Source organism: Epinephelus lanceolatus, chromosome 15 (assembly GCF_041903045.1).
Source record: "Epinephelus lanceolatus isolate andai-2023 chromosome 15, ASM4190304v1, whole genome shotgun sequence".
In the NCBI taxonomy this organism is placed as follows: Eukaryota; Metazoa; Chordata; class Actinopteri; order Perciformes; family Serranidae; genus Epinephelus; species Epinephelus lanceolatus.
Window position 1 is genome coordinate 15,842,145 of NC_135748.1, and position 15,841 is coordinate 15,857,985.

The following is a 15,841-nucleotide window of genomic DNA, read 5'->3' on the forward strand; positions in this document are numbered from 1 at the left end:
GTGGCAGGAATTCAAAACCAACCATCTGATGCACATAAGCAAAGAAAAGTCTGCTCAGTGCCGCTGAGTAACTGCATTTGTGCTGTGTGTGCATTAGTGAGTCTGCTTTCCCTCCTGTAATGTCTCTGTAGTGATACACAGAGAAAAACAATTTTAATGTGAACACTCGTATAACTGCAGGGACTGGGGTTCAGTCCCCAGTCTGTTTGCTTCAAGTTTAGCCTGGATGGGAAGCCAGTGAGGGATCACATTCTTGTCTCTGTATTAGTGATTCATACTGGCTGGTCTGGCTCCTGTACAAAGGGATGGGTTGGAATTGTATGAACCTCTCCACACTTATACTATGCAGGATTTTCCTAACAAACAATTAATGGACTCATACAAAAATAATCCCTCTCCATCATCACTTATGACCCACTAGAAGTGTGTGTGTCTTCTTATTCTGTTGTGGTTCTGGACATTTATGGGTGCAGAGCCTTCAGCCATTAGGTAGGTAGGGACTGAATCAAAAGGTAGCAATCACGTAGTAGCAGCACACCTAAGAAGCAGCTACGAAATCAGACGCACTCGCAAAAACAATGTAAATATGGCAAGGCAAAATGCCAAGCTGACAAAGCCTGTTCCAAACGAGAGTGAAACAGGGGCTGGATTTCACCTTCACTTTAGCTAGCAAGCACTGAATGAGAGGATGAAGAGCAACGCAGAGTTGGCCTGTTTTCTGTTGGATAGGTAGGTGCCGCCAAAGCATTGGGTTTCCTTGCCTTGTAGACAGAATTGTCAGCTTGTTACACTGTTTCCATCTTCAGTCCAACATTGCATCCACCCTAATCAATTTACATGGGAGAGGTGTATTAGATTTTCTCTAACCAATCACTAAAGACTAATGTTTCCGCCTAAATCTATCATATAAAGTCCACACTGATGCGTGGTGATGCCAGCATATCTGTTATGAGAGGGTTTTAAGGGTGAAGCATAGCAAAGTAAAACAAACCACGACATCAGGGCGATATTAAGAGGACAGCTTGAGAACAGCTCTTGTTTACAGTGCTCGCCATTGCTGTCACTGTTACTCCTCATAGGTTCCAGCTTACCACTTGACAACACTTGATAACAGCGTTAGTTCCAAGCATGGCGTTGACTGGCTAATCAAGTCCCACCGCAGCGGTCACTGGTTGTTTTTTATTTCAGCTGAGACACCACTGTTTCATGTCATGATGGCAGATGAATCATTCAACTCAAACTCGTTAGACTGGATGGATTCAAAGCTCTGGACCCTGGCAAAGACTTTTCCATTACAACAAATGTATTGTTCCTAAAGTAGGAAAGTGGCTTGCAGTGTTCGTACAAGCAGTGTAGAAAAGGAGAGGCCAAGCGTGAATGTTGCATTTACAAACAGTAACCAACAATTCCTGCATAGTATACCTTTCAGCCCTCCCAGTGAAAAATGCAGGTACCACGGATGTTTACTTTAAGTGTGGAGCTCTGTTAAGATGAGCAATACACCTTTACTGTTGGTAGAATGCAATAATCGCAGCACTCACTCACTGCTGCTAGGCATCAGTTTATTTCACAGAGGTTCTCCCTGTAACTGGAGAAATGTACTCTCATTTGAATTCAGCTAATCATCAGGTTTGGAAACATCTACTGCATCACTTTGAGATATGGCAAAAGAAAAAAAAGAATATATGTTTTTACATATTAAGGTAAGTCTGGAAATGCTACAATCAAAGGATTAATGAAGATATTCATACTTGTTGCCTTTTGATAATGACCTACCACACACCTTCTGTCCAGCTATCACCACCCGGTCACCTAGTCGGATCCCCATGCTGGCAAGCTGTATTCTGGCCTTATCAGAGAGAACAGGAAGGGACTGGGCTGGCAGTGTGAGGGGCAGAGGGGAGCTGGGTCTGGGTAAAGCCTGTCTCAACAAAGTCCGGAGCTCTTTGGCCACAGCAGCTGCATCCGCCATCTCCAAGGGCATGTCGAGGGGGTCAGGCACCACATCTGCTGGGCACTGCCCTTTTTCATTCTGTAGGAAGAGACGAGGAAAAAGCAAAGAGGATCGATGATAAAACGATGAATACAAAGTGAATTTCATCCAACATGTTTTTTTTTTTTTTTTTAAATTTACCAGCATGCCAAGAAAATGTAATATAAATGATCAATATTGATAAATATCAAGTGTGGTATCAACCTCACGACAGGCTGCTTAGACATCAAAAAATAAAACTTTTATTTTTGCTTCCCTTATCAAAAAGTTTAGTTATCATTTCTGTAATGAGGATGCTGGGCTTAACAGAATCTTTAATCTCATCTCTGCTCCCAGAACTAAATCCCCCCTCTGTGTGTTTCAAAGCAGCTGATCAGCAGGCACACAACATGGACGTTTAGACAAGTGAATCAAAGAGACCAGAGTCAGGGAGAGGTGAGACAGGCCGAGTCAGCAAGCCCTAGTGTAAGTGAAGTTAGAGGGAGACAGCGTGACAAAGGAGGGGACCTCTATCTGCACCACTGTGCTGGAGTAACTAAGGCACACTAGCGTTTGCCATCCCCTCCAGCAACAAAATGACTGGCCTTTGATAAACATCAAAAAGGAGCTTGTCTTTCATTACCAAGGCCTGTTGTTCACATGTTGTTACACTGAGCCAATGTACACACCACTTAATCTGTAACAGTGGCTTCAATGAGTCTGTGCTGCTTTGTGTGCGGCCTTTTAAGACACTATTTTACAAGACTGGTTCAAGGAAAAAAATCTTCAGTTCATTGTCGACTTGTATACTTTTTTGAAAGTGTATTGAAATGGGGTTTTTCTTTTACATAATATTCAACCTTCCAGACTTGCAGACATGTGACAAAAGGTTTTGCCAACTCCATAGAGGCCATACACATACTGTATTACATTTGAGGATTTAAATTCACACCAGGTTAGGAATTTCTAGGAACAGTTGGACAAATAAAACCATGCCTTACGGCAGCCCTGAAATTAATCCTGTACTTGTGGAAATGATGTTGAATTTTTGACAACACCTTGTCAGAGAGGTGATAGTTAAACTCTGGGGTCTATTTTGAGTCTATACTGCACCAAATAGCTAATGGCTTGTCCACTATTAATTAATTACCTGCAGAGGACAGGATATCTGTACAGTGTGATCCAAAACAGGGCAAGGGGCAAGGCTAAAAAAACAAACAATGAATAGCCATGACTTCTGATTGTTTTTGGAAACCACTGACGTCGTGTCCTCTGGGCTAAAGAGGAAATAGACCACCTATACTGTTACCAAAGTTCAAAGGCAGATTCTGTGATGTTATAGAGGTGTGTTAGAACCCATGGCATCATGGGTAACTTGCATATCTGCGAAGGCACCATAAACACTGAAAGGTACATACAGGTTTTGAAGCAACATATGCTGCCATTCAGACAACGCCTTTTCAGGGACATCCCTACTTATCCCAGCAAGACAATGCCAAGCCACATTCTGCACGTTACAACTGCATGGCTTCGAAGTAAAAGAGTGCAGGTACTAGACTGGTCTGTTTGCAGTACAGACATGACTGCCATTCAAAATGAAGCACAAAATATTACAATGGAGACCTTGGACTGTTGAGCGACAGAAGTCATATATCAAATAAGAACGGGAGAGAATTTCATTCTCAAAACTTCAGCAAGTGCTGTCCACAGTTTCCAAACGCTTACTGAGCATTGTTAAAAGAAGAGATGATGTAACACAATGGGTAACGTATTCCTGTCCCAACTTTTCTGTAATGTGTTGCAGGCATTAAATTCAGAATGAGTGTATATTTACAAAAAACAATCAAGTTTATCAGTTTGAACATTTAATATCTTGTCCTTGTACTGTGTTCAGTTGAATAAGGGTCAAAAAGGATTAACAGATCATTGCATTTTGTTTCAGAGTGTCCCAACTTTCTTGGAATTGGGGTTGTAGTTTAAATAAAAGTGAATTTCTTCCTAAAATGCATGGCTGACAGAACTCAACTTTGATTTATCCATTTAACTTACAAAGTCATAGCATACTGTAAGTCTTCAACAACACTTGCAGCATCAGCATAAAGCTCATGGGAGCTTTACCTGCCAGCAAAATTTGATGGGGACGACTTCACTCTGCCCACCAAAAATCCAGCACATACCAACTTGCAACAGTGGCTCACTTTAAAATGTGAAACTGGAACATTCAGGCAAGCAATCCACCACAACAACGTGCTTCTAAATAAAAGTATAATGAGTTGCCATGGTTATTAAGCCATTAGATCTGAGGTAATGGGAACATGAAAGGCCAGCAACATTTATTTTTCCATCGTTTTATAAAAAAAACTTTCTGCTCAAACTCAAGGTTTGCTGTGATGAATCTCTGCTGCTGAGCCAGAGAGGAGAAATGTCAAAATAAACCACTTCAAAGTCTGACCTTAACTCAAAGGGGAAAGACATTTTTAAGGTATATTATGCAGGATTTTTAAAAAAAAAAATAGACTCATACAAAAGAAATCCATCTCAACCATCACTTATGACCCACTAGAAGTGTGGCAGTGTATGTATCTGCAGAAAGCCTGCCCTCTGCCTGTATTTGATCATTTTCTTCTTATTTTGTTGATGTCGGGACAGTCCTGGGCACAGTGTGCGACGACGATCGCAGACGTGGGGCTGAAATAAAGCAAATCGCCAAGCAGATTGAATCTGAGATTAGCTTTCACTTTCGCTGGTGATTCAGTGTACAAAAAGTAGTCGAAAATAGTAGTAGTAGTATACCATTAAAGCTGGAGTGTTGAACTGCCCCTCTGGCAGTGAGAGTTATTACACAAATACTGTCAATGTGTGCCTTTAACGCATAGCTGCAGGTGAGCTCACCGCATCTCCCCAGCTATCTGGAGCGCTCTCTTCAAGTCTTTATTTGACTTTAAACCTTTCTCTAAATGCCAAGTTTCTTTTTATCATCTGGAACATCCTCCCCAGACTTCGTGAACGCTTCTTAGGATCCCCCACCATAGCTTCTGCCATAGTCTTAGCTGCTGCTCTGTCCCTTTGTTCTCTCAACCCTTCCCTTTTTAAATCTTTTCAAAACTGTCATATATAGTATCAGAGGAAAACTTATAAGTCACACAATTATAGAAAGCAGTGTGGTGACAAATAGGAAAAGACAGGGAAAACTAAAAAAATCGAATGTAAAAAAACAAACAAAAAAAAAAAATTAATCTCTCCCCTTTTAATTTTTGCTGGTTGATGTAAAATACATCACTTCCAGATCACCTGCTTACGAAAGCTGCTACAGACACCTGACATCAAAACTCTTGTTTACTGAGAAATACGGAGAGCTTTCCCTGGCAGCGATAGGCTTCATCAACAGTCTATGATCTTGTTTGGCAAGGGTTTGACTGGAACGAACGTTCATTTATATATATAAAAGTCCTGCACTCCAGCTCAAAAGCTGCTTTTCTCTGTGTGTCTCTGCATTTTACAGTGTACTCTCTTGAGTAATAATCAAATTAGTCTAATTAATGCTATAACTTTGATATGACCACATGAATAGTCTACTGTATACCTCAACTAAAATAGGTTTGGTCACAGGGAACATATTGGTTCTTTCAAACGACCAAGAGAATGACTAGGGAAAAAAGAAATAGCAATATCAGCACTTGTATAGCAGATGCAACATTACTCTGAGGCTAATAAGCAACAGCAAAGACTTGATGAACCTTAAATAATAAAGCAGACAGAAAATAATCTCCTCCCAGTGGAGTTAAACTTTTGCTTGGCACGATAAGGAACACATTCCTCTAACACAGAAGATCTCTAAATAAAAGGTAAAAAAAAAAAAAAAAAAGCTGGTTAATATCAACCAGCCTTTACATGCTCTCCAAGCTTGGCATTCACACAATAAAAGATATAGAGCTTCTGTACTCATCTTTAGGCAAGGGAATAACTGGATTATGGTGTGCAGTGCTTTAGTGACCTCCAGTGGGAAAATTAATGCACACAAAGAACAGGCACCATTTCTGTTCAGAAACAGCTTTAATGCATCTGGAAAAAAAACTTCTGTTCAATATAAAGGATTATAATGGCACACTGAAGCTCGCAAATTCTAGTATGGGTTGAAACTTGTGCCACATCCCCATCTACTGGGAATCTGCTGTACAACCTTCTATTCAAGGTAACAGTTGATCAGGGCTGCCAGCAAACGTCTCAACCGAGGCTTTATATGACTTGAGAGGCACAAGGCAGACAGACTGAGCACTGAGAGGTGTTCAAGTGGTAGATCTGTGCAAAACATGTCTGGTAAATTTTTATGGCAAACAGTTGGCTTTGAGGTTGTGATCTGCCAGCTGAGTCAGAAAATGCCAAAAAGAAAATGTGAAACAAAAACCCTACAAATTTGAAATGGAATAAACGTGAGGCCTGAGAGAGCAACTTAAAAGCTGCAATCTTTTATATTTAACAGAGCTCAAGGACTTGCTTTTACAAAGGTCTCCATCACATCAATGAAATTCTGTAAAAGAGCCTGAATCACATAAAAGAGGCTTTGTAAATTTGATGGTGGAAGAGTTGTGGGAGTGAATTTTCTATTTCCAGGGAGTCCTGACTGATGACATCTGTGAGCAAATACAGAGGGTGTGAGCAGTATCACGAACACCCACAGTCTAATGAAACACAAAACAACAGCTGTAAAAAAAAAAAAAAAGAAAGAAAGAAAAACCTCTGAAGTTTATGATGTCCACTTTTTGCTGAGACTGTCAAAAATGCTCAATAATAATTTTTTTTAGGACTGCAGTTTGTACTGTTGTATTGGACTGCATTACATACGGTGATTTTGTAGTGCTAAATAATAAGTCATTTAATTGATTTGCAAACTGATCAACAGGCTCTCGAATGTAGGGATTTGCTTTTTTAATTTACAGCATTATAAAGATAATACTTTTGGGTTTTGGAAGGCTGCACAAAACAAACGAATGATGTCACCTTTAATGACACAGTTTACTGTATAAACTTAATAATCAACTTAACTTAAAGAACTAAGAGAATAACAAATAATACAAATAATAATTAGCAGCAGACAACAATGAACAACCACACTGAAATATGCTGTATATCCAACGAAGAAGAAATAATCAAGTAATGTGTTAGACAGGATTGTGTGTCACACAAGTAATAAATAAGCCAAAGCAACCAGAACACACTTTAATGAACTAAAATGAACTCATAATGCTGCTCAACAAAAAGAAAATGTATTTTCATATTTGAGAAAGAAAAATATGGAGTCATTAAGAGTAACTGTGTGTCACGATACTGTCTCTCTACCATTTAAGTTACAAACATGCTCATCAGCAGTAAAGATAGCAGAACCTTTGCGTGGAGCAGCAGTGAGGGCTTGTAATTTAAAGAGATGTCAGGAGAAAGGCAGTGCTCTTGTGATGGTTAAATACAGAAATTATTATTTAGGGTTGTGCAAGAACAATGTAACTTACCCTGAAAGCAGGGTTGGCTCCCAGCTCCAGGAGACATTTGACAGCTGATATGCACAGGTTGGACGCAGCGATGTGCAGGGCGGTGCCAAAGTCAAAGTCACTGCAGGTGGCATCTACCTCTACAAAAAAAAAGGAGTAATCATGAGGATTTTTCACACTTAATGAGATGAAGCATTTTTGACCATCACTTACACTCAGTTGCCAGAAAAAAATAAACTCCCACCCCTGCAGAATTTGTGTAAGTATTGCTACATTAAAAAATGAACTCCATCACACTTTGTACTTGAAACAGATTGCGGAGAACAGATTTAAAGCTAAATTTGCCAGACTTGATTTGACATGATGATGGCGCTGGGTCCAGCATGACAGCAGAGTTGTTGGGCTTTTTTTAGACTGGAATCTCAAAGGTGTTTAATGAATAGACCAGAACACAAGATGTCCTGAGTTTATCTGTGAATCAGGTTTACTGAGTTTAAAGAGTTAACTTAGATTTGCTGAGTAAAACCCAGAACCGCAAAACCTCAAAACTGCAGCATAAGCTGACGGAGAAAATACATCAGTAATCCAGATACCTCAGCTAACCTGCACCTGGAAACAGATCCCAGGTCCATTGCTGAGTCGACTCGTTACAGCATCTGACAGCTGTTATCAGGGCCAAAGGTGGTCCATACTGCAACTGTGACTGTGCAGAGGGCCCTTCTATTTTTCCTGGTCTCTCAGATATTTATATTTGTATGCTGTGAGCGGGTCTGTGATGTTGCCCTATCAAGTGTTTACTACAATACTCATGAACAAATTAATCAGCTCCTGTTGTTCAGTAGCCACAATCACTTTCCATATTTATCATACATATCTGGTGAATCTAAAGCGTGCACTTTGGCACTACTGCTTTCAAATGTACACAAGCTGAATATGTATCAAGATTTTATTTTTCACAGCTAATAACCAGTAACAAATAACCCCTAGCATATAACCATAAAGGATCATTTGATCTCCCTAGGGACACGTTTGTTATATAAGGCAGATTTTTGATGTACAATGCTAAATTGTGATAAAATGAACATATTTCTGCAAACTATTAGCTGTGACAACATTTACATACATACAATAAAACTATTCATAATTGTGTACACTACATGATTTGGCCAGTAAATTCTGTTTTCAGGCGTTGTCTCTCTGCTAACTGCAGCTCAACCAGCTGTTTTACTAGAGGAGACAAACATCACGTGTTGTATCACAAGCACAGTAATGTCCACAGGCTCACCAAGACTCACCAAGCCTGGACTTAAAAAAGCATTAGTTTTTAATTCTTATGTAAATAATTTAAATCATAAATTAATAGGACTGAACTGCAAAATACTGCAACACAACAAAATATAATCTATTACAAAAACTTAACTGAGCAGCCTGCTATAAATGACCAATATATGAGAAAAGGAATAGTAAAAAATAACATTTTAAACATTAGGCCCATACTTTAACAAGCATACCTACATAGCAGTGTTTGCCCTGCAGGGATTTGACCATACATATGTGTGTGGTGACAAGAAAGGCATCAACACATTCCTATCTGTGCAGTATTCATTTGCTGAGGCAAGCTTTGGGTCAGGAATCTTCTTCGACACAGGCTGCAGTGCACAAAACTTTTCCTGATATACTTTGTTGCGCCTTGGCTCCAGCACCATCAACAAGGCTTTATCTGGTGAGCAGTGATTTCTATAAATTGGACTCCATACTTGTGTGAAATGAGTGATAATTAAAAAAATGTAAACAATCTGCAGTAAAGCCCTGCTGTTGCTGTCCAAGTCTATCTACCAAGGTGCAACATCGTCTTCAGTATCCAATGTGTTGCCAGTAGGTACACACCAGAGCAGTACACCGACATAAAAGGTGGACAAAAGTTAGAAAAACCTTACCACATACTGTAACCTCTTTGACTGACATCTACCACAAAAAACTGAATGTGAAAATAAAGCCAGGCTGCATTGCAGGGATGTTGGATTGGACTGAAGGTAGCCACAGTGGGTACACCTAATAAGCTGGCAACTCAGTATGTGTACCACAGGAAAAAGACAAATTACTCAGGCCTTAATTGCCACTGCAGCTGGTTATGAAAATAGAAATGTTTGCCCTGTACTGAATGCCCCTCTCTCTTATCTGCAGCTCTGCTCTCACCTCCAGGCTGGGAGGCCTGCAGCACCACCCGAAGAAGCTGGGGCACGTCAAAGTAAGCAGCATAGTGCAGGGCCCTCATGTTAGTCCATCGTGAGCGAAGGTTGGGATCAGCACCCAGGGCAAGGAGCTGGCGGGCAAAGCTGGCTGCTGTCTCTGCATCACCTGAGGAACACAGGAGGGATACAAGTATATATGTGTGTGAGTGTGTGTGTGTGTGGAGGGAAGATGTAGTAACAGACAGTATGCCATTTCTACAGACTGTGTTCAAAGGCCCTGACACATCAAGCTGATGGTCGGCAGTTGGTCAAAGTTGGACAGTTGGTGAGTGTCTGCCACACTCACTAGTGCAGTGTGTCCGACACTGTTGCCCCTTTGCCCCCATCACCTTTTTTTCCCACTGATTCAGTGTGCTGAATCGGCATAAGCAACAGCGAAGCCCGTTGGTGAATAAAAACACTCATCGGCAGCTCAGCTCAGCACCCGAGAGGAGAAATGGAGGGAGTTAAACCAAAACAAACGTGCTACAAATGGTAAGGTCTTTCTTCTTTAGTGATTGAGCTCTTAACAATTCCTGATGGTTTGTGTGATTGTTCACTGGCACACAGTAAATCCTTTGTTCTTTCAACACTGAATTGTTTTTAATGTGCTAACTGGCTAACTAGCGTCGAGACAGTGTTCCAGTTTACCTGAAAGAAATACTTCATTCTCAAAGTGATCATTTGTGTATCACTTACTTAGCCCACGCCCCCATGGTCAACGAAGAATCCAAAAACAGAGAAAATTCTTGATGAATTGAAGTCAAAGGGTTGTGTGTTTAACAACAGCATATCAAATCTGTTTACAAATTCTCACACAACTCATGCAGTATAATCCAAGTCTCATTTGACCAGTTGTATGCTCAGTACTTCCCAAATACATTTTCCTTACTACTTAAAACGCAATTGAAAGTTAAACTTTGCTCTCTTCAAAGCTAGACTCCACTGACAAAAAGAGTAATTTTAGCTCACTGAACACCAGTGCTGCCGGCCTCACGCTGTCTCCATCAGTTAGTTTGTGTTACTGTGTGATTTGGGCGTTAGGTGGGATTCAACAAAGTAACACAATAACACAAACAAACAAATTGATCGAGGCAGCAGTACACCAGCAGCTAGTGTGTTCAATGAGGTAAAATTATTTTTACAAATACACAAAAAGTTTTAGTTCCCAGTCAGAAAGGGCTGAGCGAACGACTTGATAATTGAGAATTGGATTATACTGAACAAGTTGTGTGATAGTTTGTAAACTGATGTTTTGATTAGGGTTGGGACTCATTAGGATTTTAACGATTCCGATTCCTTCTTAACGGTCCGATTCCTTACCGATTCCTCCATTATATTCATTTTACTTGCTATACTTAAACAAGTATATAATAAACACAAATGCAATCATACAAATACAAAAACTTTATTCTAACTGTTGCACAGTACAATTAGATGAAAATACACATTTGTGTGTGGTGTGTATTTCAGATTTAGAACCTGTATCATCTCCCTGAGAATATATAACAAGAAAAAGTGATTCTCTGATTTCTACAGTAACACTATTACCTCAAATTAACCACAGCAATGTAATATAAAATACTTATATGCATTCATGTTTGGCCACTGTTATTTACGTGACAACACCTGAACACAACACACACAGACACACTGGCTGTTTGTTTCTACCGCTCCCCTCGCTGGAAGCGGACCTCCCGCCGCCAGCCTCCGCCTTGATTAAACGCTGAAAATAAAATAAAAGAGGGAGACAGATGTCTCCTATTTTATCTTATTTTGTTATATGTCTCCCCTCCCCTCGCTGGAAGCGTCGGACCTCCCGCCTCCCGCTCCCATCTCAAACACGGAGGTCTCCCTCTCCAGAGCACCAACGGCGCACGCCCGGCCTGTTAAATAGCCTGTAACCATGACAACTGTGTGACACAAACTCAGTGCTTTAGTGATTAGATAATGTCGGGCTTGGTCGGGTTCGGACAGAAATATGCGGCCCATGCCGCACTCTAATGGAAATGCACGTGACAATCTAGGAACCGTTTGTAGGAACCGTTACGCCAAATGTGATGGAACCGGTTCCGGAACCGGAACTTTGGACCCGGTTCCAAAAAAGAACCGGATCCGGATCCGGATCCCAACCCTAGTTTTGATATAGCTTGCTGTTGTTAAACAAGGTCCCCTATGAGTTCAACTCATCAAGAATTTTCTCTGTTTTTGGATTCTTCGTTCACGGTGGAGGCATGTGAGAAAACCATTTTTTTTAATGAATTCAGTATAACATGGGCTGATTTATTGATATACAAGTAATCATTTGGGGATTGAAGTATTCGTTAAAGGAGAAATATGATGAATGGCAGAGCTAACCAGATCATACAGGATTCTGTTCAGTAGTCAGAGTAGCAAGATGAATTAACACACAGACAAGACAGAGTACATGTGTATACACTTTTTCAGTTCAGCTGAGAGTGTTTATTCAACATCCTTGTTGATACTTACCGATGCCTGGGGCCCCGGCCTTGCAGCAATAGTGCAGGAGGCTCATATCCGTGAGACCGTCTCGATCATTCACACCACAGCCTCTTTTTAGAATCTGTACAAAGACAAGATCTGCATTGTGTCACTAAGGACCGCCAGTGTCACTGTGCAGAAATATTACATAATAGGCTATAAAGTGATACTCGGGGGGGGGGGGGGGGGGGGGGGGGTAAGTAAGGGGTAAGTAAGGTAAGTAAGTAAGCTGGGCCTCTCATAACTCTGCTCACCTTTAAATTTGTTTCAGAATTGTTGCGCAAACTGACATCAAAACGAGGCATTTATTTCTCAAGGGTAGCAGTTATTAAGTGAGAGTGAGAGAAAATAATCTCCTGCTTTTACCCTTGAGACAAGTGCTTCCCTGCACAATTTACTGCATTGCAGCTATTTTGTGTAACACTGCGTGGAGGTTTGGGGGTGGTTTGGCTGAGGTTTATTTTATTCTAAAGTATTCTAGTGTTTTCAGTTATTATAGTTTGTATCTAGCATCTTCTATTGACATGCGAATAATTCAAATAGTAGAATTGTGAACAGTGACTTTTACACACAGAAGAGATTTTGTATCATAGTTCATAGACAATAAAAAATGCTGGATGGCGTCACCTCATTGCCGATGAGGTCGATGTTCTTCTGGACCTGGGGCACCCACTGCCTGAGGACAGCGAACAGTTCTGGTATGGTGGTGCTGGAATCCAGAAGAACCTCCTTGCACTGTGGCTCACTGGGGTCAAAGAAGGAGAACTCTGGAGGTGGTGAGATGACAAAAATGACAGACACACACTTTAATTGTTACGTAATTCACCATGAACCTTTCAGGTGGGAACTCAAAGCCTCGTTTTTCTTTTCACCCGTGTACGCATGTGAAGAGAGCATGAGTGAAACTCTGCAGCACAGACATACATTAACTTTCTGCAACACACCGCTCAATCGATTCAATCAAATTAGTAATCTTGGGAAATGCCCTTGCTGTGCTTGCAGAGGCGAATGAAATCAGATGTGACAGCGGATGGCATGCCGTGAACCAAATGAAGCATTAGAGAGCCCGACTGAGGCTGAAAACAAATAGGCTTGGCCTTTCACAGTGAATACCAACGCTTACAATTTAACCAGCATCAAACCTTTTGCTTTTGCCTTACTGACTGCATTACATATAAAAGAGGGTCAATTTAAGAGCCATTTGTGTGACTAATGACCACATGATTTCATTCATTAGATCCTGGGGATGAAAAACTGATTGTATGTCAGCACTCCATCTTATTACAATTGATGTACTGATTACCTGTTTAAAAAAAAATCAATCATTTGTTAAGCTGTATACAAACACATTGGACTGCATGAGATGACAAAAGCTAAAACTAAAATATTCACCTATTTAAAGATCTGAAAGTAATGTGTTATCTTTGTGTTAACTTAAGCCATCAAATTGTGTTTTAACCACTCACAATTAAAATGATGCTGTGATATGATTGTAATAATAAACGATGAGCAAGAAAGAGATATCTGCCGTTATTAAACTGAAATCATCGGTCAGCACAGTTATTGAGTGCAGTTTCAGGACTTTGATATCTCACCCCGTCAGGATAATCATCATCATCATTGATTACTATTACCGCATGAATCTTGATTAGGCTCACATAGCCGTGGACTAATCAAACACTCAGCAATCATAACTCACTGATAAAGTTTTTAGTATGTCATCAGCTGATCATTATTTTAACTGCATGGTCAAAAATGTTCCTAAATTCCAGTCATAGCCTTGAGCTGTTACAACCGCAGTCCATTAAGTACCGCAGTGAGCATGTTAATTCACCTGAAATGTCACACAGCTCCACTGCATGGATGTACCAAATGTGTGCATGTGTGTGGATCCTCACCACAGTCACTGGGCATGGGTGCGGAGGCCACCTGGTGGATAACCGGTCGCTGATGGGAGGAGGCCCAGCCCAGCACAGTGTGTCCCTCAACAGGCTCTGAAACATCCTCCTTTGTCATCTCCCCCTCAGGGCCTGTGGCAAGAACAATATTAGAAGACCTATTCTGAGACACAAGTCGGTCTAATTTCTACAAAGCAGTCAGAACCATCCCACTAAAACAGTGAGCTTCTCAATTTTCCTCTGAAGGGAGCCTACGTAACTGTATATTACTCAGAAAATTGGGTCTGAATAAATCTCAAGGTGCATTATACTGGTTAGATAAAAATATATATAGGCAGTAATACATCACAGTGCCAACAACCTTAATAATGTTTATACTCATGTTACAGTCCTCCCGTGATTCTGTAGTATATTGCAGCATCCAAGTGCAACACTAAAGTTGCAACTATCACACAGTACAGGACAATTAAAACTGCAATATTATCATAATATGATGCTGTGCACATTTCATACAAAAGGAAGAGTGACATAGCCTACATACTGAGGTATAATGTGATTATGTGCAGTATGGCTATACATCTATACCTGTGTTTCTTAAATGAGGGTGTGGGTACCTGAGATTTTTTTTTTTTAAAATGTGAATTGAAAAATCATTCATGCACAATTCCTAAAATAATCATACTAAAATAACTTCACTAAAAAAATGTAAATGTAAGCTTGATAAGCCACATTTTATATTCATTTTTTTTTTAAAAATGCAATCATCAACTTTCTAAACTGTCACTTGCAAAAACACACGCAATAACATTCCCGTTTAGGTTTGTGGGTTCCTACCGAAAATGTTTTGCAATAGAACAGGGGGTACTTGGCTAAGAAAAAAAAATTAATGGGAGTATATTAATGAATAATGCTTAAGAACAACAAATTTAAACTGTCAAACCAACAAGATCATCTGGTATTTAGGCCTAAGGATAACAGACAAGAAAGTCTGCTTTTGAGTTAAAGAAAATTTCCACTGCCAAAACAACTAAGCTTGTGTGATGATTTTTAGTTTTTCTACAAACTTTAAAACACATATAGGTTTATGGTGAACATGTGCTTACCTAGCCTCATCTTGAAGCACTTTATAAATTACACTTCAGACATTATAAAAACGGAAAATACGAGGCTGGGAGGCTGGGCAGAAATATTAAGAGGTTGAACTACTGTACAAGCACAAACATACACATAGGCCTAGGCCTGGAAAGGCAACACTGAGCCTAAAAGCTTCCAAACCAACCAGCACTCACTGTCATCTTCTCCTTTATCCTCTTTCTTGTTGATCTCCATGAGAGCTTCCCAGTCCACCTAAGCTAAAATCAAGAGACACAGACTGGGTCCAGCACAACATCTAACCAAGCTGCTTCTCAAAATAACCCAAGCAAGAACACAGACGGTCCCCCTCCTTCTAAATATACCTTGTGATCCCCCTCATTCCCAGGTCCAGTGGCTATTTACAGCCAGCTCTCACTCCTGACTTTCCCCAGCTGTAATGTCACTCTCACTTTCCAGTCCTGTGCATGGCTGACCCCACTGCCACCTCATCTGACTAGTCAACCATAAGACCCACGATGTAGAGAATGTGTCTGCAGGGTGACAGTGCAAACAAACACAGCGTAAAAGGGCAGCAAAGTGGTTGTTGTGATTAGGACGACTGTCCTTCACTGTAAAGGCCAGTGTCCAATTCCCCTTGACGGCAAGCGCCCTGCTAAAGGC

General features: G+C 40.5%; 1 protein-coding gene across 9 annotated transcripts in view; it reads right to left on the minus strand.

Annotated features, from left to right (window-relative positions):
* Positions 1 to 15,841, minus strand: part of LOC117267296 (CAP-Gly domain-containing linker protein 4) — an 88,728-nt gene that overhangs the window by 67,479 nt on the left and 5,408 nt on the right. For 5 of the 9 annotated variants that reach the window (XR_004502552.2, XM_033643128.2, XM_033643126.2 and 2 more), the window contains exons 1-7: positions 15,376 to 15,520; positions 14,087 to 14,218; positions 12,816 to 12,955; positions 12,177 to 12,270; positions 9,652 to 9,813; positions 7,477 to 7,595; positions 1,784 to 2,032 (exon numbers count right to left, since the gene is read on the minus strand). Coding sequence is in view for 8 of the 9 variants with exons in the window: in XM_033643128.2 (XP_033499019.1) it covers positions 1,784 to 2,032; positions 7,477 to 7,595; positions 9,652 to 9,813; positions 12,177 to 12,270; positions 12,816 to 12,955; positions 14,087 to 14,218; positions 15,376 to 15,415 (936 nt within the window). In the remaining variant the exon portion in view is untranslated. Of the gene's footprint in view, positions 1 to 1,783; positions 2,033 to 7,476; positions 7,596 to 9,651; positions 9,814 to 12,176; positions 12,271 to 12,815; positions 12,956 to 14,086; positions 14,219 to 15,375; positions 15,521 to 15,543; positions 15,712 to 15,841 lie in introns of those variants that run through there. The other 4 variants (XM_033643124.2, XM_033643123.2, XM_078174973.1 and 1 more) reach the window with 3 other exon arrangements.